General features: G+C 32.4%; 3 protein-coding genes and 1 long non-coding RNA gene across 5 annotated transcripts; 1 reads left to right on the top strand and 3 right to left on the bottom strand.

Moving 5' to 3' along the window:
- Positions 1-335: 335 nt before the first annotated feature.
- On the bottom strand, positions 336-2,249 carry LOC126664978 (uncharacterized). Its single transcript, XR_007637497.1, has 3 exons — positions 2,130-2,249; positions 1,467-1,547; positions 336-568 (listed from the first exon to the last, which is right to left on the bottom strand). It is a non-coding gene; the product is annotated as an uncharacterized LOC126664978 (long non-coding RNA).
- Positions 2,250-9,417: 7,168 nt separating this feature from the next.
- Positions 9,418-10,128, top strand: LOC126676341 (uncharacterized). Its single transcript, XM_050370526.1, has 2 exons — positions 9,418-9,877; positions 10,067-10,128. Exons 1-2 carry the CDS (start codon positions 9,418-9,420, stop codon positions 10,126-10,128), a joined length of 522 nt encoding a protein of 173 aa, XP_050226483.1.
- Positions 10,129-12,939: 2,811 nt separating this feature from the next.
- Positions 12,940-17,481, bottom strand: LOC126679478 (putative methylesterase 14, chloroplastic). The gene is made up of 5 exons (XM_050374521.2): positions 17,007-17,481; positions 16,354-16,593; positions 16,136-16,279; positions 14,492-14,626; positions 12,940-13,585 (listed from the first exon to the last, which is right to left on the bottom strand). Exons 1-5 carry the CDS (start codon positions 17,280-17,282, stop codon positions 13,313-13,315), a joined length of 1,068 nt encoding a protein of 355 aa, XP_050230478.1. The 5' UTR covers positions 17,283-17,481; the 3' UTR covers positions 12,940-13,312.
- A 131-nt stretch (positions 17,482-17,612) lies between these two features.
- LOC126679462 (peroxisomal nicotinamide adenine dinucleotide carrier-like) lies at positions 17,613-21,461 on the bottom strand. Of its 2 annotated transcripts, none has more exons than XM_050374503.2 (11): positions 21,178-21,457; positions 21,019-21,099; positions 20,874-20,948; positions 20,669-20,799; positions 20,540-20,594; positions 19,814-19,966; positions 19,487-19,555; positions 19,299-19,406; positions 19,094-19,162; positions 18,644-18,698; positions 17,613-18,061 (listed from the first exon to the last, which is right to left on the bottom strand). In XM_050374503.2, the coding sequence occupies exons 1-11, from the start codon at positions 21,358-21,360 to the stop codon at positions 17,871-17,873; spliced, it is 1,170 nt and encodes a 389-aa protein (XP_050230460.1). In that variant the 5' UTR covers positions 21,361-21,457; the 3' UTR covers positions 17,613-17,870. The 2 variants fall into 2 exon arrangements, with proteins under 2 accessions (XP_050230460.1, XP_050230467.1); XM_050374510.2 differs by having other exon boundaries at positions 17,922-18,061; positions 18,644-18,693; positions 21,178-21,461.
- Between the last annotated feature and the right edge of the window lie 1,319 nt (positions 21,462-22,780).

Raw genomic sequence — 22,780 nt, 5'->3', positions numbered from 1 at the left:
GATGGAATTGAAAATTTTATTTTATAAAATTTTATTTGTTTTCTCAATAATTATATTCATAATAAAAATTTGAAAAATCTATTAAACTATTTCTATTAAGAAAATAAAATGATAAACTTAAGTAATAAAAATGATATTTAAACTTAACGATAAAAAATATTATTAAAATTTATAATAATTGTATATTATAATATTCCGCTGCATCGCGCGGATAATATGCTAGTATATATGTCATACCTCGCCTTACTTAGCACGAGATTGACGGTTATTTAAAATAAATTTATCTCCAAATCAACATTTTAAAAACATGTTCTATAAATAATTAAGCACAAATATATAAAAACCTTATACACAACATTTTAATTAAACCACTGCATGAAAACTAAGTATTGTTACAAACTTTTATACATATAATTCAAAATATATATTTAGGTACAAATAAGTTTATTCTGAAACAAAAACATCAAGGCATCTAAAACTCGGAGATGTGGCCAACCTCTATGTCTCAAGCCCAAACTCTAAGCTTAACTCCCTCTCTAGTCAACTGTACTGTAGATTGCCTTGCTAACTGAAAAGGTTTTAAAACAACTAAAATTAGCGAAAGATCAGTGAATAGACATAACAAGCATAAAACATTTATATACTTAAAGTAAGTATATCATATAGTAACGAATACTTACAACAGAAAACATTTTTAATGTTCATCTCAAAAGCATTTACAAATATAAACAATATCAAAACAATTTCACTTTAAATATGAAATGTAGTTTGTATCAATCATCAATTATAACATTGATATATTACCCTGTAACAATAATATAAACCATAGACCTGTAATCAGGAACACAACACTGATCTACAGTCTAACCAACATATCTAGGAACACTTGATGGCTAACCCTTCTCCATCATTAGCACGGCTCAGCCCTTCTCCCTTCACTGACCATCAATCAAGTGGCCTGTGTCAAATGCGCATAGACACTCACAATATCTCACATGTGCATATAACTAACTCAGCACATAATACCAGGTGCATATCACAACTCAGCACCACTCAAATATGTACCATTACAGAGTAAGCATATCATATAAAAAGAAATCTCAAATCATTGCATCAAAACGCAATACAATTCAATAGTAAAACCATTTCAAATTCTCATTCAAAACATAATTAAATCAAATGACTATTGAATTGCTGAAGGTATTACACATTCATAAACAAATACTAATTATATCAAAAGCATCAAAGCTTTACTAAAATCAAACAATTATATAGATTCAATTCAAAACTTCTTTCATTTTATACAACATTTTCCAAAGGTAGTATTTGAAATATTTAAACAAGGCATTTCATCGAACACCTTTCGTGCATTCCAAAACAACCATTTAAAACACAATAAACCTTGACATTTTGAATATCAAAATAGCATATTGATTTCAGTAGCAAGGGATAGTATATCTACTCACCACACAACAACCAAACTAGTCCAAAATATCGTCAAAAGCTGCCTTACTTTCTACTTGCACCGTCGTTGCCAAAACGAGCACCTAAATGAGTCATGTAAATCAGAAAACACCATCACAATCACATATACATACTTATACATATATCTAATAGTTATTTGACCTAAATTCAGATCCTACAAATGTATTTCTATATGATTTATGCATGATTATAAACTTAGTACCAAATCTGCCTTAGTAGGCAGAACATTAAGCCTCTATTCAAACATGTCCTGTGAATATTATAGACAGAATTTTAACAAACCCTTCGGTGAACTTTTAGCCCCTTGCGTCTAGAATCCAAATCAAAAAGAATTTCATGATTTCAAAATATAAGCAATGAGTTATTCCAGTTTTAGTGAGGTGTGCTCAGACTGTCTTCACAGCTGAAGCAATAAAATGTCGCGGTCGTTTTAGATATTACTATGACAGAATCAGATCAAACTCAAAGAACAAAAGTTGTAGTAGACACTCTAAAGTTTCTGTGAAATCAAGAATTACTCGATTTGGAGTTATAGAACTCGACTTATGTGCAAACTACAGAAGCTAAAATTTCTGTCATAAAACAGAACAAGGTACAAAGTGATATACTTCAACTCAAAGACACAAATGGATAAAGAAACTTACCAATTCGATTTTCCATTCTTCCTAAAGCCTTAAAACATGAAGAATTGAAGTTTATATTCTGAAATGAAGTTAGGTCTTGGAGGAATTCGAATTTCTCTCTTAGGTTTTTAGGTTATATGATAAATATCAATAAAGAGGTTCCTTTTAACTTATACATAAGACTTGTTTTATGTAAGACTAAATGGATAATTGTAACATATGGTGCATAAAGAATAAATAATGTTCCCTTTGGTCCTTTAGTAATTCTATAAGTTTCATTTAACCCACAAAGTTTCAATTCATTTCAATAAACGAAATCAGTTTAGTTTAACAACGAGCTTAAATTTCAATCGAGTCCTATAAATTCTCAAACCAATGAATTGACATTCTAAATAGACTATGGCATTATAATGCATGATGATGAATGTTTAATTAATGCATAATGTAAGGTTAGAGTACGGGTGTGACAATATATGGGAATGTATACTCCTTTAACATTTTTTTCTTTCTATACCCTAATTATTGAAACTTTAATATTATTAATTTAATTAGTAGTAAATCCACATGTAATTACATTAGTTTTTAATTAAGAATATAATTTTAAAAGAACAATGTGAAAATAACATTATATTTTTTGCATTTTATTTTTTATTTTTTTGGGTGTAAATTAAAATTCTTGATATAAGAATATTTTTTGATAGCATTTTTTTAAAAAAATTATATACAAATGGTGATGTTCAAAATTTTATGCTACCAGTATAAAACTAAACTAAAAATGAATTATAAATTGCGCTGAGCAAAATTCTGGTAAGTCGTGAGTTTTTCACAAACACTCCCTTAAATTGTCAAAAAAATAGTCATTTAAGTGAATTAGTTTCCATTTAATAGCAGTAATCATGTTTGTCCTTACAAAAATAAATATCTACATATAGAACAATGTTTTTAAAACCGGACTGAAAAGCGAACTGACTTCATCAGGGGTTCATGGTTGGACGGTTCAACTGTGTTCGATCAGATTTTTAATTTTAATAAATAAAAAAATATGATGGTGCATTTAACTAAAATTAATTATTAAAATTGTAAAGTATAATTATAATTGATTATTATTTATATGTATATAAAGTAATTATTTTGTATGAAAAAAGTAATTTTTAAATTTAAGAAAAATTCAGAAGTCAAATTTAATAAATAAAAAATATGATAATATATTTAAATAAAAATATGTATAAAATTATATTGTGCGAAATATATTAAGAATTAATATTTTAATAGAATGTAGAATAATTAATGTGTATTAGAAAGAGAATATGTGTTGTATTTAAAAGAAAAAAAATAAGTGTGGTATAAAAAGTTAACACATGTGTAGGGGACTACACAAATTTACTTTGAAAAGAAAAAGACATTTTTAACTCATTTTATCAAAAACTGAATTCATCCGGTTTTGGCCAAAAACCGGGTTTTACCAGTTCAACCCGGTTTTTGACCGGTTTTTTGACTGAAGGGTTTTTCCTTATAATTGGACTGGACACCCAGCCGGTTCCTGAACAACCTGGTCCGACTAGCCAGTCCGGTCCGATTTTCAAAACATTGATATAGAGAGAGAGCTTTATTTGGACTTTACATTTCTAAAGGAAAAAAAGCTATAAGTTAATTTAATAATTTAGGGTTAACGTCACCATATAGCACAATCTTTTGCGTTTTTTTCGATTTAAGCACAAACTATAAAATGTCTTATCCATTAACACAACCTTTCCAAACTTTTCATTTTATAACCCTATATATTTTTTGTTAAAATGACGTCGTTTATAGTCTAACGGACGACCAAAACAACGTCGTTTTACATATTTATGCTATATATGCTATATAATGAAGGGTTGTGCTATTAATTGAGACGTTTTATAGTTTGTAATTAAATCGGAAAAAAATGCTAAAAGTTGTATTATATAATGACATTAACCCAATAATTTATCACTTTAATTTATTATTTTCTTTTAATTTTTTTTATCATCTCTATCAATATAACTAAAAATAATTTAAAAAGTAATTTTAATAATTTCTATCAATATCACTCGTGCCCTATAATGTCAATTTAAATAAATAATACTAATCTATTAAAAACCAAAAGTTTATATTTAATAATTTGATTTATGTATAATTATTATAATAGGTGTAAGCACTGAAATTTTGATGCAGAATTTTAAGGATCAACTGATTCTGCTATTTTATTTTAAATGTTATTTGTCCAGGATTTCTCAAACATTTTGGTTGTGTGATGTAGCAGAATATATGGAGTGAAGGGCGATGGCTCCAAGATTTAAAATGAGGAGGTGCCAGCGGCTATGCTGTCCAAGAGGTCGTAAAATTTTGCGTCAATCATTGATTTTACTGGTTGTTAGCACTTCTATTATAGGTCAGTTTTAATTGGAATTGTACGTTGGTATATGCAGAAACAAGTTGGGTTCTTTCAGGTTATCGGAAAAACTAAATTGGTAAGCCTAAAGCTGTTGTTGGGAAGTACCTCTGCACTTATGTTTAAAGTTTGAACAAAGTACCGGAGAAAGTATGTCAAGTGGGCTAACATAAAATCTTGAATCTACACATTTTGTTATGAAAACCAAACAACTCGTATTCAAGATTCAACACATATATTAGATTTTAACCTGATCATGGACAAGAAAATGCTTTTAATTATATACGTATAGTTTTATTTTGCAGATATATATATATATATATATATATTCTTTTTGTTACAAGACAATCAACCCCATTGACAAACAAACTGGATGGCACAGTGTTACAAAACTATTATGAGAAGCAAAATGCTACCCTTAGGAAAAGTTATTTGTAAGCACGCGCACATTGTTTTCAGAAACACCGAGACATTTTGCAATGGAAACATGAGCGAACTGAATGGAACTGTAAACTACCATGCAGTTGTCTTCATCAGGCACTGCTAATGCAGTCATATAGAAGTAGTACTGTGACCCTAATTCAATCTAGATTTCACAATTCAATAAGTTTAGAAAGAAACCCATTGTGGAAAAAGTTAAGGACAGGGAGATGGAGCAGCAAGAATCTTACTGTCGGCTTCAACCACCAACTTGTTTGGGATACATAAAAGACGGTATCTCAAAAAAGCTAGACTTGATCTCAATGTACAGTTAAGATGGGAGGTTGTAGGTTCTCCATGTCGTACTCTACTAGTGCAAGGTTAGCTGTTAAATCTGCATGTTTTTGCGTATCCGCAATACGATTTGGCATATTTGATACATACCTCCAGGAACAGGAAGTAGCAAGTTACAATGAACAGAAATAGTTACCACAAAAGCAAGAGGTTGTCCGGCATGCTCCTCCGCAAATAAAGGTTCAGTATTTTATATTTTATTTAATTCCGTTATATGAAATTGATAAATTTAATTTATAAATTCCTTTTAATTGAAAATTTAATGTACTAAAATAACATTACCTAATTATAATATTTAGTAACAAAATTTTAGAAGTTTTATTATATCTTTAGCATTTACATGTTACGAAATATCAAAACAAATTAATTAATTAAATTAAATATTATTACTTATGATTTATTTGAAAACATTTTATTGATGTTAATAAAATTGAAGAGTTATTAGAGCATCTATTGTGGGATGTTCTTACAGTATAATAAACGGTCACTATTGATCAGTTCCTACTAGGAAGATAAGTTCCTACTGGGAAGTGCTCAATAATCATTGAGTGATTGGTCGCTCAATGGTGGGCCAACTTTAAATTTTTCTTAACAAATAAATATGTTATATTTTGAACTGATTATGGTTTATAATAGTGAGATTGCAACGGTAATATTACTGTTTTTAATCAATTGCTTTATTTATTGTTAATATATTATTATCTTAAAAAATAAAAAATCATTTATAATTATTTATAATATATTATTTTTAATAAATTATAATTTATACGTAACAATTTATAATAAACTTAAAAAGTATGAACCCTACATGTTTATATTAGTTGCCCTACTCTATCCTTTTTGGCTTAATCGTAAAAAAGGGGTTTTTTTTTTACAAATACCCATAGCATAGCAAAATATTTTTAAAAATATGAATTGATCAAAAAAATTACAAAAATACGGTTTGACAAAAAAAATGTAAAAAACGGTTTTTATTTGCAAAAATACGATTTTACCAAAAAAATGCACAATTTAAGTCTACTAAAATAAATTATGATAAGTTTACTAACAATTTACTATTGCTTAACGATTTATAATGTATACTAACGATCCACTAAAAATAAATTTATTGGTAAACCATTTATAAACAATTACTCAAATCTTATGGGATTTATCTCTTTTAAATCAAATGCTTAATAAACAATTGATAAACTATTGGTAAACCATTAGTTTACACATAATCCATTATAATCAATGGTTTTTCCCCATTTAGTCTCACAAACTGAAATCAATGTAAAAATATTTGCTTTATTGTGATTTTAATTTCATTCAATCATGGAAGGTACTTTAGTTCTTCTTCACTCCACACAAATCTCATTTACTTCCTCTCTTTCAATCAAAAGAATCATCAACAACAATAATAAATTCTATTTCAGGTATTTTAACAAACACCTTCACTCAAATGTATCAAACATTATCTCCCACTTAAATCAGACTAATAAACCTATCAAATCTCCTTTAGTTTCTTCATTTCCATTGAAATTAACAAGAATTCATTTTTTCCCATTGTCTTTCTTCGAGGAGACACCACCTTTGCCGCCGCTGCCACCATAAAGGCAAACTTCATTTCCTTCCTTAATTCTTACTCTCCAATCAAAAACAATCAAATCTGAAAGAAGATAATCTGTTGCCTTTCTCATTTAACCCAAAAGGGAATATATACAACTCAAATAGGAGTAATTCTTGGCTAAGAATCTTATACAAATCAAATACAGTAACTAAACAATATTGACTAAATCAATTACATTCAAGACTGAAATATATTATATTAATATAGTATATTGACTAATTAATATAATATATATTCTAACACACCCCCTCAGTCACAGCGTTAGAAGGACGAACACTGAGACTGTTGCGGAAATCTTCAAAAAGAATCAATGGGAGGCTCTTGGTAAAAATGTCAGCAATCTGATAACGGGAGGGGACATGTAAGACGCGCACCAAACCTCGGTTAACTTTTTCTCGCACAAAATGAATATCCATCTCGATGTGTTTGGTGCGTTGATGTTGAACGGGATTGCCGGAAAGATAGATGGCACTTACATTATTACAATACACCAAAGTAGCTTTATGAATAGGACAATGAAGCTCAAGTAATAGATTGCGTAACCAACATGATTTTGCTACAACATTAGCAACCCCTCGATACTCCGCCTCGGCACTTGAGCGGGATAAGGTTGGTTGTCTCTTTGCAGACCAAGAAATTAAGTTGTCCCCAAGATAGACACAATAACCCGAAGTCGAACGCCGAGTGTCTATGGACACCCACCCCAATCGGCATCCGTGTAGGAGAGTAAACATGAAGTCGAAGATTTAGACAAATGTAAGCCATAATCCAGAGTGCCTTGGATATATCGAATAATACGTTTCAAAGCTTGCATGTGTTGTTCTTTTGGGTCATGCATGAACAAACATACTTGTTAAACTGCATAAGAGATGTCCGGTCGGGTGAAAGTAAGATATTGGAGAGCTCCCGCAAGACTTCGATAAAGAGATGGATCGGAGAAGCAAGGACTAGTATTGGCACTCATTTTTGGCTTTGTGTCAACCGGTGTGGCGGCGGGCTTACAGGAGGACATTCCGGCGCGGGCGACGATATCCATAGCATATTTTTTCAATCTCAAACCCAAATTTACCGTTGGTGTTTGTGGATAGACCAAAGATGGGGGCCGTGATTCGAAGATGGTGATGGTTGACATGAGGTTCCATTATTAGAAATCATCCATTTAGCGACGGAAAATGTCTCAAATTTTTTGCTAATCACGTTTAACAAATTCATTGGTAGAAACCTCGTCGCTAAACGGTTAGCGACGACAAAAAAATATGTCGCTAAATCAGCGGCAAAAAAAGTTGCTAAATTAGCAACAGATTTATAATTCGTCACTAATTTAGCGACTCATTCAATCCAGCGATCGCCAGATAGATCACCTACCTGATCCATTGATTATTCTATATCTATATATATTATATTGAAATATAATTAAAAAAGAGCTAATATTTACTCATGTACTTTACTCCAGCATTTTGAATAATTAGTATTATTTATTAAAGAATATAATTATTTAAATAATTAATTTTTTTCAAATAATTAGTTTTTAAATAATAACTTTTTAAAATAATTTTTTTTAATAATTTTTTTTAAAATAATTGTTTTATATTAATAATTATTTTTTATTAATAATTATTATTAAAAATAATTTTTTTAATTGTTTTTCATTATTAAAAAAACTATAATTTTTTTTTTATTTTTAGCGACGGATTTCAAAATCCGTCGCTAAATAGCTTTAGATTAGCGAGGGACATTAGAATGTTCCTTGCCAATTTAGTGACAGATTTAAGGATCTGGCTAAATTGGCGAGGGATTGCATGGTCCCTCGCTAAATTTTGATATATTTACAATTTTAAAAAATATATTTTCAAAAAGTCGAAACAATTGGATTTTTACAGCATTAGGCCCACTTTTTATTATTGTCCTAGATTTTGTTGTTTTGCTATAATTCTAGTCATTTTTTCTAATTAATTTAATTGGTCTCATTTTTCAGTTGAATTTATATACCAACTCCGTAATTATTAAAATGCATTTTTTAAAATTGAATTTAAAATTTTAATTTTTAAAAAATTAAAAATAATGTTAAATACTAAATTTAAATTCTCTAACTTTATATGGTTGAAGCGCAAAAGAAACAAATTTGAAGTAAAAAAAAACTAATAAAAGAAATAGGTATTGTAATGAGAAAAAAATTGATAAAACACTGTGAACAAATAGAATCGGCACATTATTCCAAAAATAAAAAAATTGGTTTATATTGTAATTACTCGCAAAAGTTTGAACTTTTTTTTACAATTAGGCCTATTCTTTTTTTAAGATATGGACTTTAAATAAAATTATACCGGTTATCAGATACTTTAAGCTTATGATTATGTACTCATGGATGCAAAAGATCTGTGCAATTCAAAATCTATCATTTTGCAGTTGAGCCAGATTATTTGTTGAAATGAGAAATTGTATTATGTTTAGCGAAGAAATCAGATGTTCCTTCGATTAGTAGGGGGCTACAGCTGTCAGTCATTTGTTCTTTGCAGATGATTGTTATTTATTTTTTCATGCAAATTTTGGATGAAGCGGTGGACGTGAAAGTTATTCTTGATCGATATGAGCATTTATCTGGGCAGCTGGTTAATTTTAATAAATCAAATCTAATGTTCAGCAAAAATGTTGAAGGAAATAGCGGTGTTTCCATTGCGGGTGTTTTGAACGTGAAGGTGGTGTTAGACCAAGGCAAATACCTTGGGTTGCCGTCGCTCATTGGTAGAAATAAAAGACAGATTTTTCAGTTTATCAAGGAGAGGAATTGGCAAAAGGTGAAGGGATGGAATGCTAAATTTCTTTCGAGAGGCGGCAAAGAAGTGCTCATTAAGTCGGTTGCTCAAGCTATTCCAAACTATATTATGAATGTCTTTCTGATTCCGCTTGGTTTGTGTGATGAATTAGAGCGGATGATGAATTCATTTTGGTGGGGTCGTAACCAATCGGAAAAGCGAGGTATAAGTTTGGCGAGATGGGATAGACTTTGTTTACCCAAAAAGTTTGGTGGTTTGGGGTTTAAAAAAATCCGTGATTTTAATATCGCAATGTTAGGAAAGCAAGCTTGACGTATGATATCGATGAAGGATTATTTGATGGTGAGAATTTTTAAAGCTAAATATTTTCCTAATTTTTCGTTTTTGGAAGCTAGTTGGGGTCAAATCCTAGCTATGTTTGGCAGAGTATTTTTGAGGCGCAATGGGTGGTGAGAAAGGGAGCGAGAATCAGAATTGGTAATGGGTGTAGCACTAAGATTTGGCACGATCCTTAGCTTAGTGAACTAGGGCTGGGAATGGTTACGGATCCTTTGCCTTCATTTCACAAGGATGCCACTGTCAATCAACTAATGGTAACTGGTTCTCATGAGTGGGATGTTGGTCTTATTTCAGATGTGTTTTCGCACGAGGTCACTGATTGTATTTTACGAGTTCCTTTGAGCATTTGGGATGTTAGTGATAGTTGGTATTGGTTGCAGCATAGTAGAGGTAACTTCTCGTTTGAAAGTTGCTATCATTTGGTTAGAGGAGAAGTGAATCAAGGCGGTAATCGGATTTGGAATCTAATTTGGAGCATGCATATCCCCATGCACTTGAGAAACTTTTTTTGGCGAGTGTGTTCTGGATTTCTTCCTACGTTTGATACTCTTGCGAGTAGAAGGGTGTTTATTAATGCGAATTGTCCAATCTGTGCCGGGGCATATGAGTCGGCCACCCATTTGTTCATTAGCTGCTCTTTTGCGAAAGAGTGTTGGAGCAAAGCATGTTTGGGGTTGACGAGTTTTGCAGGTAAATTCTCAGATTGGGTGTTGTCATGGATGGGCGTGTTAGATGAGGTCTCATCGTGTCTTGTGGCTATTATTTGTTGGGGTTTGTGGTCGAACATAATATCGGCCGTTTGGTATGAGAAGAAGGGGTCGGTGGCGGAGGTGCTGAACACAGCAAATCATCAGCTGTCGGCTTGGCAGAATGCCCACTCCTATAAATATGTTGGTGAGGTTTCTCAGTTGGAGAAGAATGATGGCAACATGAAGTGGACGAGACCTACAGATGATGTATTGAAGGTTAACGTGGATGCTAGTTGTAGTAGAGACGGTAGTTCGATTGGTGTTGGTTGTTTGGTTAGAGACAGTCGCGGGTCTTTACTCCAAGCTAGAGCAGCGCACTTAATAGGAAATTTTGATCCTCGAATGGATGAAATTATTGGTATTCGAGAAGCTTTAAGTTGGTTAAAAGGAGGTATTAACGTTTCCATTGAGTCAGACGCGTTGGAGGTTGTGTTGGATATCAGAAATCCCTCTAGAGTTGAATCGGATTTTCTGATTATGGATTGTGTGGAGTTAGCGAAATATTTTTATTGTTTAGATTTTGTTTTTGTAAGACGATCTGCGAATCAGACTGCGTATGTGTTAGCGCATTACGCCCGTTTTTTGTCAGGTCATTAGGAGTGCTTTAACCATTTTCCTGAGTTTCTTACAGATGTTGTCGTTTCGAATTTGAATTAATATATTTGATCGTTTCTTCAAAAAAAAAAAGTTATTACACATATAAAATTATAAAGTCAACTATCAAAAGATGATTTGAATTATTAACAATATAAAGTTAATGGTATATTAAACCATTCAAAAAATAATATGCGTATAAACCAAACAAAAACAATTGATCTTTCAAGCTTAAAAACATGGTGGAAGTTCCTTTAGTAACATAAGGAGTTCATCAGTTCATCAATCAAGACTGCTATTCTAAATTAGCATGAAAAGAATTAATATCATTTGAAAATGTATAACCACTTAAAGGCATATAAAAACCCTCTAAATTGTTGTTACAGTTAGTCTAGGAAATTACCAGACGATTATAGCAAATAATCCTCATCAACCAAGTTGTTATTAAATTGTTTTAGATGTGTGAACTAATATTTCAATTTCATCCAAAAAAATTAGGCGATAACGCATGTTATAGTATGTTCCACGTGAGGCTATCGAGTTTAATTTTTGAATTTCTCTTTTTTGGATTTGATTTAATGAAATTTGATGAATTCAACAACAACAAAAACAAAGTTCAATTTTCTTTGACAATTTAACTTATCAACACCAAATATCCTTGGTAAACACTTATGGAATCCTTTCTTGATGTCTGTTGCATTTCTACCATACGTTCTAAGATAATACTTCCTCCGTCCCAATAGAGTTGTCCACTTTGAGAAATTTTTTTGTCCCAAAATTCTTGTCCACTTTCAAAAAGTAACTAACTTTTACACTCAATTTTTCTATATTACCGCTATTTAAAATCCACTAATGAGTAAATTGAAAGTGGACACTACATTAAATAGGGATATGACAAGAAAAGTAAGGAAAATTTTACAAAACCCATGAACAATAATTGCTTTTCTTAAACTGTGTGATAAAGGCAAAGTGGACAACTCTATTGGGACGGAGGGAGTACATTTTATGGTTAACGAAAATGTTTTTGTAGATACTCCACATATGGTGAAAACAGAAAAATGTTATATAATAATAATCAATATATAATTTATGAGGGATTGAATATAAAACTACATTAATGACAAGAATGAAACAAGATTACGCACCTCCTAAATTTCTCTAATTCTTAACTTAATTATGATGAAGAATTTTTTATATCAATGGTGCTACTAGCAAAAGAGAAGTCAAAGTTCAAACATGAAACATGAAAAGTTCAAATAGTATTAAATTGTTTTAAAAATAATCGGGTCATTATAGTTTTTCGAAGTTGAAGATTAAGACTATATTTGGTTCATGAGAATATATTTGGAATATAATAGCTACTCAAAATAGAATAACTATTCTTTTACTTTGGTTCATGGAATAGTAACTTCATGTAATTGCTATTCCATGATTTTATAAATTTTTTTAAAATAAATACTTCTCTTAAAAAGTAAAAAATGGCTATTCTATTTTTTAGGATAGTTATTTCATTTCATGTCTATTTCATTCCATGAATCAAAATGGCCTAAGAGATATGAAGTAAAAGAGGATTCTATATGACTAATAGAGAAGTCCATGTGGTTAAATTTTATCAGTCCACATGGCTGGATTTTGTTGATAGATTATTTGGAGCTCAGGATTATATAATTGTATGATCGTATGATTCTTCTTCACAAGGACAATACTCTCTTCTGAGTTCAAAAAATGCAAAACAAAAAATTACCATTACCATTAAACCGACCTCCTATATATACCCAGCAATCGAGTGTCAGGAAGAAAGCAAGCGCACTAACTTGACCATGTACAATCTCTTCAATCACATTAGATATATTTTTGTTTTTCTAAGCAGTGGGTCGGCAGGATTCACTTGGCAATGGCATGAAGAAATAATACACAATAGACATACCTGTTGCCTTGAGAACCCAAATGTTAATCTATGGAATTTGAGCAATTTCCAACAGTATCTTGTGCAGTGATTGTGGTTTAGAAAAGAAAGGGCAGTGATCACTTGCTTTAATCTTGAACACTCCTTCTGGTGGATTTTCCCTCACCAGTTTCTCTTGGACATCGGGTGACAGAGCATGATCATCCAACGTTTGAATGAAGAATCGCCTACCTATCCCATATTTTTCGGGGGACAATGCAAGCTTTTCCATGATAGGACCCAGTGGGATGGGTCTCATGCACACCATGGCCAATGCAACATCCTGGGGTCACCAAATATCATGACTTTTAGACTCAACAACACCTCACCACTTATTACATTTACACACCTCCCTTCACTTCCCCTTTGACCTTTAAGGTTAAGGAGGAAGCCAATTTATCTGACTCCTGTCAGATTTTGAACATATATGTGTATATTTATACGTTTATACTTCAACCAATCTCCAATGCAATGCTAAAATAGAGTGCTAATACTATAATTTAACATTTAATCTTAAAATGCATCTCCAATGTAGTGCTATATTTTGTGCTAAATTTAGCATATGCTATAGTCTATGCTAAATTTAGCATATGCTATATCACGTGCTAAATTTAGCATATGCTATATCACGTGCTAAATTTAGCATAGACTATAGCATATGTTAAACTACAACAACCAATAGCAATCCATTATTAATTACAATTTTACCACGGTTATTTTTTTGCATTTATTATTTTAACCTATTTTTTTTTACTTTTTTTATTTTTTTTCATTTTAAATTTTGTGCTTCTATTTAATTTTACGACATCGATTTGATTTTTTAATAGTAAACCATACATCAATATAATAAAAAAATATATTATATTAAAAAAATATTACATAAATTTTAGTTTAAAATATTTAATTAAAAAAATTACTAAATAATTAACAATTAAATAAAATTAAGAGATATTAATCCTAATAAATAATTATAACATATCTTTTCAACTTTGTGCATTGGAATAAAAATTGAAATGCTATGCTATTTATAGCATTTTACCACTTTTTCATGCTAAACTTAGCATAAAAAGTAGCATTCCATTGGAGATGCTCGAAGATGGTGTTCATGCCATTTTAATTATTAAAGGCCTGATTTCAGCATCGGAATGTAAAATGATTATAGAAATGATAACAGAATCAGCTAACATACCTTTGTTGGTGATTGGTTGAAGTATAAACCTTTCATTTGCTGTTTCTCAAACATAAATCCTGTTGGAGACTTGTCTTTCCCGTTCCCATATATCAAAAACTCTGATTCTTGCATGAAACGTTCAGCGGATCCAAGCTGCAAAACCCTCTAGTGAGAACATCCATCTCAGAGAAATCAAAGCAATCAAATAACTAGTAAAATGGAATCACGTCAGCTAGAAGATTCACCAATAGGATTGACACACAAGAAGTTGTGACACGTTGTAATAGCAGTCCACACAAACACATTGTAATAGTGACCGAACTGAATCAACGATGAAGAATTAGCTAGGTGACATATCCTCATATGCAGTATCCATTCACAGTACAAGAATTCTATATAAGCAAGCTCAAGAGAGGAGGGAATTTCATTAAAGAAGAGGCTCTAGTTGCAGGTTGGCAGCTACTTTATTAAGAGTGAAGATGCTCATACTCGTAAATAACTGACTAAGAAGTAATACTGTCTGAAAAATAACTGAAAATTATATTGAACCTGTTTGTGCAAAAAGCTCTAAATATTCAAGAATCAATAATGTCGGGTACTAATATGGATTCTGTACCAAATCCAAACTTCCAAGGGCTTGCAATGGTTTTGTACAAAAATGTACAAAAGCTCATCATAGATAATATTTGACTGATTCCATTCAGTTTTTTGAAAATCAATTTAGGGCAAGAATTGAATGTACTCAGACTCAATGAAATTCCACGCACAACTCATTTTTCAAGCAGATGGTAGAAATCTTTTCTTTTTTGGTAAATCTACCAAAAAGGCTTTTATATTACTGTAATAACAGCTAATACAACAGCAGTAGGCAGTAGCAGCTTTGTGAGAGACCTGCTACAAGCAGAACAAAACATAAAAAACAATCACAGAGGTTATAGAACCCTCTATTACATCCAATTCCTCAAAATTCCTCTACTATCTTCTTTCTTATTGCTGAATCTAGTAAAAACAGTGGTTTTAATCCTTTGAATTGCTTCAGGAGTCAGATGGTAGGAATCTTAATTCTTCCATTTCTCTGAATTGATTGTACATTCATAAATACATAAGCAACTTCATTTTTGACTCATAAAAGCAATCAAAGCAGAGTTTTAGTATTCAAAGTACAAAAATGCTAGAATTATCAATTATCTATGTATTACATTCAATTGCAAATCTCAGGATCTTGATCTAAAAGGGAGTGAAGATATCCAGATGAAAAATGGAATTTGACAGGTAAAGTTCCATTGGCAAGTTGAAGAAGAAAAATATCTTTTAGATTGAACATAAATTTACGAAATTATTTGAGCAATTTATAGATGCAGAAGATGCAATATAAAACTAGAGAAGAATTAGTGGCATGGTCATAGGCATCACTACTGTAGTTACCAGAAAACATATTGTTAGCGTAATTTTTTTAATCCACACTGGATGAAAATATACTAGCCGTTAGATAGTTAACACATATTCTTAATGTCTTATGCTTGGCAAATAAGAAATTAACACTGGGACCGCTTTATAAAGTATAAGTAAAGCAAGTTTATTACACCTAGAATATACTCAGCTAGGATAAAAATATAGTTTTACTTTACATGGAGTGAGCAAGGGAGTAATAAGATGACACACCTCTTCAGCGAAGACATCAAAGGGCCTTTGACCATCAGACATCATAGTAGCACATAAGAAAATAGCCTTGGAGATCTTGTGTGGAAAATGCTCCAGTGCATAAGAGATGCAAGCACCGCTGGTGCTATGACCAACCAAAATAACCTGCACAAGAAGATTCTCGGATAAAGATATAGAGAGGGGCAGAGCAAAAAGAAAGGGACGGGGGTGTACAAAACCTTGTCATCCTCGGGAAGATTATGTAATGAATCGATGAGAGGTTTAGAATAGTCAGCCAGTGTTGTAACAGTATTTGTATCAGTGAGATGAATGCCAGATCCTGTTAGATCGATGGCAGTGGGAAGCAATCCTGCTTCTTCCAAGAGAGCGATGGTTTTGTACCAACACCATGCTCCAAACCCTTCTCCATGGACTAGAATGAACTTTTTTGACTTAATACTCTCCACAAGCTCTGCTACCTGTAGTTAAAAGTGTTTATGATTAAAACAAATTTCAACATAGAAGGCTAAATTAAGCTGGTGTTTATTAATAAAAGATTGAACAAAAAAGTGTTGACAAGTGAGACATAATTAGGCGTAGCGTGAGGCAAATCGAGAGAGCATCAGAAAAAGAAAATTGAGTGATGATGAATCGGTCACCTTTAAACTTTTTTTATTTTTTCTGATGAAGTAATAAAAAAATGAAGATGTCTTTTTAAAAAGAAAAATATATAAATGAACAGAAAACTAGCATTTGACTAAAGTGGTGGTGTTTGGAGAAAGTAAGTCATCATTACTTTTTGGTCCATCAACAAATGAATGAAATAATAATGATTTTACAAGCAAAGAGTACAGATCCAAATGAGGAATTGCAGTAGAAATGGAAAGGAAACCTGTTTGGGATTAGAGAAAGGGTCGGAAAGATTTCGATGAAGACGACGGGAGCTGGTGGAGCCGTGAATCCTCCTGGACATGGATCCAGCTGCTTCCAGTCGCTGAGAGTGATGAAGAGCCATGGACAGAGCTTGTCTGTGAAGCAACTCTTCGTCCGCCAACAACTTCCTCTGAGACCTACCAAACCTCTTGCTTCTGGATCCTCCTCCTCCTCCTCCTCCATTGTTATTCGCTTTGGTGTCCTTCTTTGTCATGCATATAAACTTGTTACCCATGTCTATCGATACTAGCAGCAAAAAAGGAGCATTATGTCTGCGCCGAGTGAGCAAGATTTGATTTATGTTTTTGAGAAAATAATTTCTAAACTAAAGAGGAGAGGAGATCAGGAGAAGGTGTATATTTTCAAAGAGAGTAGGTGTATGCGAAGTTAATATGCTGGCAACTGTAATAAGCTGCTATTTAGTATTTATTCCTTCTTCTTCTTCTTCTTCTTCTTCTTCTTCTGCCTTGTATGTAGATGTAGTTGTAGCCCATAACCCAAACAAAGGCCCACCTCTTGCCATTTTTTGTCTCCCCATAGTATATTGTATAAACAAATCAACAAATAGTAAATACTACTACATCATTACATTAACACAAGGTACAATAAGTCAACATTTTAATACAAGGAATCACATGTTCTCTTCTCCTTCTCCCAACTTCATACAGTTGGTGCACATATTGTGCAATTGAGTCACACTTGGGATATCTAGTAACACCAGTAAGGCAACATCCTCACCTCATAATAAACTATGTATATCTTGACCGCTTTAGAATTCCATTTCCATTAGATGCCTTGTTTTCCCTCCTATATCATCAAACCCTCATTTACTCATATTCAATACAACTTTCTTGCTCTTTTCTGCAACCCATGTGTACCCTTTAACCATCTCCTCCTTTACCATAAATAGCACAGAGGCTGCAAAAACACTTTGTACGATCTTCGTGCCCATCCCCTTGTAGAAACCAGGCAAGCCTTCATAACGGATCATTTTAGTTATTGCATCAACAGTACCTGCATTGACAATCGTATAAGTCTTTCTCTATATCATATCAGAGTTCAGCAATGTCAAAACACAATGTAATGGGCAGGGTGGCAGAGGCTGAAGATGAAACAGAGAATTGAACACAACAGCTGTTATAAGCGCAGAGTAGAACAGATCAATCCATCAACTTTGATTAGTTAATAAAATCATGGAAAATGGTCAGCCATGGAAAAGCAACCCTGCCCAAATTGAAAATGCATCCTGGAATCAGAGATTTATTATCGCAAAGTTGGAGTCTTATCTTATAACCCTCATCACCATTCACCATATTAGACAAAATAGAAACATACTACTGGGGGATAAAGATATCAAATGACACATGAGATAAGTCAAAAGAAACTACTCTATAATTATAGTTGCATAACAACCTAAAGTTCATGGCTGGTTCTGTTATTAATTTGGACCCTAGGGAGTAGGGAGAAGGGTATTGATAATTATCTAGACATTAAGATAGCATATTCAGGAGAGTCCAATCACCACCGGTACAATTTTTCCATTTCTAAGTTAATGTGGCAAACTATGTTATGCTAACATATAATCTGAAAGCAAACCTGAGTATCTCATTGAATTATTTCCACCAATATCCTGTTTTGCTTGAAGCCTTGACTGCAAATAGGGCAACACAATAAGTGATTTTAAAGAAAAGTATAAAAATAAGTCAGTGTATTGCATGTGCCTGTGTTGTCACAACAGCATGAGAGATTGCAGATGCAAACTGCTAAACCGGATACTCTATACAAATAATTGCAAACAAGAGTGCACACTACAATTTCTTGACAATAGTAAATATATTTTATCTAAGCATAGCCTACAAATTTTGTGTTATTGCATTTAAAGATGTCAGTGCAAATCGTTCTAACATTTTATGCGACAAAATTGATGAGAATTAATAATCCAATGTTAGGAGAAGTACACTTTTGGGGGTCATGCTGATACCAAAAATTTCTACCTATCCAATTTGGTTACTTATTTTAGTGAAGTATCAAGTGCAATGAAATTACCTTGACAACCAAAAGGGGGTATGTGGAGACAGTTGCTCCCAGTTTTGCCAAGGCTCCTAGTAAGAAGACCTTTTCAAATAATAAGAGAAAATTTTAATGTGTGAACAAGGCCAAGTATTTTGCAACAGACTGATACAAGATCAAATAAAAGGTGACTATGGTCATGCATTCCAACCATGTGATCAGATCGGAAGAAGTTTTGTACCTCAAGAGCAATAACATCTTTACGCCCCTGCTTACTTGTGGATCGTTTTGCCCTTATATGTTTTAAGGATGTCTCATAAATCATAAATTGGATAGATGGATTGCAAACCTGTCATGCATGAGAATACCCAATCATATTAGAAGTAACTCCACAGAATTCATACATAATATTACCGATATGGGACTAACCATTATGAGCGTAGGGACAATTCCTTTCCAAAAACCGGTAATGCCAGCTTCATTGTATATTTCATATGCCTTGCCATAACGTAAACATACACAAGAAGATAAAGTTAGGCTTGCAAATAACCAAAATAATAAAGTAATTGCCAATGTGGTATGACGATGGATTGTTATTTTTTCCAGTCAAAAATATGGATTTTTCCGACGATGTTCTGTATAATGGAATTTATTGCATATAAACAATCATGACTGAGTTCCATTCCATATAGGTTCACAGAGCAAAAAATATAAAGTTGAAATCACGGAAAAAGGAGGAAATAAATGACTAATAACCGCATGTAAAGTTCCATAAGGACGAGGTTGTATTGAATCAAGTTGTGCCAATTTCTCCTGCAAAGCTAAACCGGTTGAACCACTCTCAAAAGCTTCCCTAGACAAAGCTTCTTTCTTTCCCTCCATTATTTTTCTTTCTGCTTGAGTATGTGTCTGCAATCAAATACAGAACGTTACGCACAACCTTGACTGGACTCCAAAACATGAACTTAAAAAGTTGAAAATTGAATGGTTAAATAACGTCACACCAACAATAGTTGATACACCTTTCCATGAAATAAAATCATTATATTCCAGCTTTGTCTATCTTTATGAAATGAAGGTGCTGCTGTAAAGATATAAAAGTTTTGCTAAAAGTATATCACCAGACCGTGTCTCAAAAAGCATAAATTGAACAAGTGTCTAGCTGCATAAAGGTGTAGAAAAATAAATATAACTCCAGTTACACAAAATCATGAAGAAAGCATCGGAAAAAATCAGCCAGCCCTGTCCCACTGGAATAGAAGTCAACAGTGTGGCAAGTAGCACCTGTAATCCCATAAATCAGTTATAGAAGTTTCCTATTCTGTAGCATGAAAGTGGGGGTGAAGAGCAAAAAGGATCCAAGTGATGCAGTTAACAGAAGAGTGTATGGCCAAAGTGATTGGGAGTAGTGAAAAAAATACTTAAAATAAAAAGAGAGTTGTAGTTAAAAATAGGAGTTGGTGAAAAGAATATACCCAACACCTGCATACGGGTGACAAGGACCCATATTGGGTTGGTGAATAACACGTTCAAGGAGCTGCAAGATGAGAGAGTTGTGATAAGAAAGTTAAACAGGCACTGCCAAGGGAAGAAAAGGAATTGGTGACCCACCCTGCCATAGCAGCCACAAGAAGCCAAGAAAACATGCGAACCGTACCATCTCCGTGACCTTTAGCTTGACGGGCAGCGGCAATGGCCTCAGCTTTGTTCTTGAAAACTTGATAAAAATAGTAGTAAATGCCCTGGCGCAACGTAAAGCACAAAATAAGAAAAACAGATTGAAGAGAAAGCAATTAGAAGAATGAGAGGGAGTGACCATGGAAGCAGCAGTTCCGAGCAGAGAAGGCTTAAGGCCGCTATAGAGTCCGCCCCAACCTTCGGATCTTATGACCTGATTACATAAGTATCAATTAGCTACTTCAAAACTAAAGCAAAGGTAATAGTGAAAGGTAAAAGGAGACCTGCAGAATTTGAAGAAGCGTATTAGTTTTATGCTGCTGCTTCTTCTTGGCCAGTCGCTCTGTTTGCTGCCGCGTGTTTACCTGTCAGCATCCGTTGGTTCATTCATTCATTTTGAAATAAAATGCAAAGCAGACAAAAGAAAGAAAGAAGAGGAGTACGGTTTGTAGAGGATAAGTAATAATCTGAGCAATAATACCGCCACCTGCTCCCGCTATTCCATTCGCTACTGCGTCTGACTTTGACATCTTCTTCTTCTTCCTCTGCTTCTGCCTCTCTTTTCTTTTAATTACTTTACTTTTCTTTCTTTCTTTCTCATCAACTGCTCTGACTTTGAAACTCATATATGCATTACTTCTTGCCAAACAATTTTTAAAATTCCCTTTCTAATAATTAAAAAAAAATCTAAATACTAGTATCAATTTTAGAGACTGGAAAAGGATAAGATAAGTCTAAACTGAATAGGAAATTTCTCATATTTGTAAAATTATAGAAATATAAAAAAATTGAATTTCTTAAAAAAAGGCGAAAATGGTAATATCAAGATTTAGTATTTCTTTACCAATAAATATTCATTTCAAACCTCAAATAACAAATAATATTTTTTAAAAATAAACTTATAATCTTGACAAAAATATCTTTATTTATTGATCATCAAAACTAACATTGGATTTATATCATATTAGGTGTAGGAATGTAATTGATTCAAATTTAACAAATTAAATAATTTTCTTTTTCTTAAAATTATAAATTTAATTTTTTGATTTTTTATTCCAATTTAGCAAGCATAAATAAATTTGTGGGGTTACGTAATTACACCCACACACTAGTAAATTGATCGGAGCTATGTCAATGTTCAAAGTAAGCTAAATTGTAAAATTTAACTTCTTAGAATTACATATCTTTGAATTTTTTTAACCCCTAAGGCATAATAGTAATAATTAATGATTTTTTATAATTTTAATATTAAAATAATTTTATATATAAATCAATAATCATTTAAATCGCATAATTGATAAAAATAAATTGAAATGATATATAAATCAATTTAATAAATATTTTATGGATAGATTAGTCTTTAATGATTAGATTTTGAAAAATCATATAGTTTCAATCTTGTCATATGATTTTTTAAATTGTACTTTATTCTTGTTCTAATGGATTCTATCTTTTGAAAGAAAAAAAATATCGAATATCCTGATTTGGCTAAGTTTTCCCAACTTAATGAAGGTTGAGGAATAATTTAAACATATAAATATATATTTTAATAATATTATTTTTATTCTGGGAGTGTATTGAAGATGATATTTCGACGGATGTAAAGCTACAACAAATTCCTTCTCTCTCTAAAAAAACCTCTCCCTTCTCTCTAAAAAAACCCAAATCAAAAATCATAGTTTTGAGGAGGTGGTTTGAGGTGGTTTTGGCCTTTGGCCGGAAAACCACCTCCTCCATCCTTTTAATCTCTATTTTTAGTGATCTTTAGTTATTGTCCAATAAAAAAGATCCTTTCATTTTAGATGGATGAAATAGTTTGAAGATGGTTTTTGTCACGACCCAATCTCAGAGCCGAGACCGGCGCTAGGGAATGGGAGTGGTTGCTCCGAAACCCGTAGCAAGCCTAAAAACGTAAAATAAATTTTCGCGAAACGTAAACGTCATGCATGACATAAGTAAACACGTGTCATGCAGAAGCACACATGCCAGGCACACATATCTTCTGGCAGTCACAAAATAAATAACGCAGCAAGCGTAAAACGTTTA

The sequence above is a fragment of the Mercurialis annua genome, linkage group LG1-X (genome assembly GCF_937616625.2).
Source record: "Mercurialis annua linkage group LG1-X, ddMerAnnu1.2, whole genome shotgun sequence".
In the NCBI taxonomy this organism is placed as follows: domain Eukaryota; kingdom Viridiplantae; phylum Streptophyta; class Magnoliopsida; order Malpighiales; family Euphorbiaceae; genus Mercurialis; species Mercurialis annua.
The sequence above is the reverse complement of the archived record's forward strand: the minus strand, read 5'-3'. Positions and strand labels throughout refer to the sequence as shown.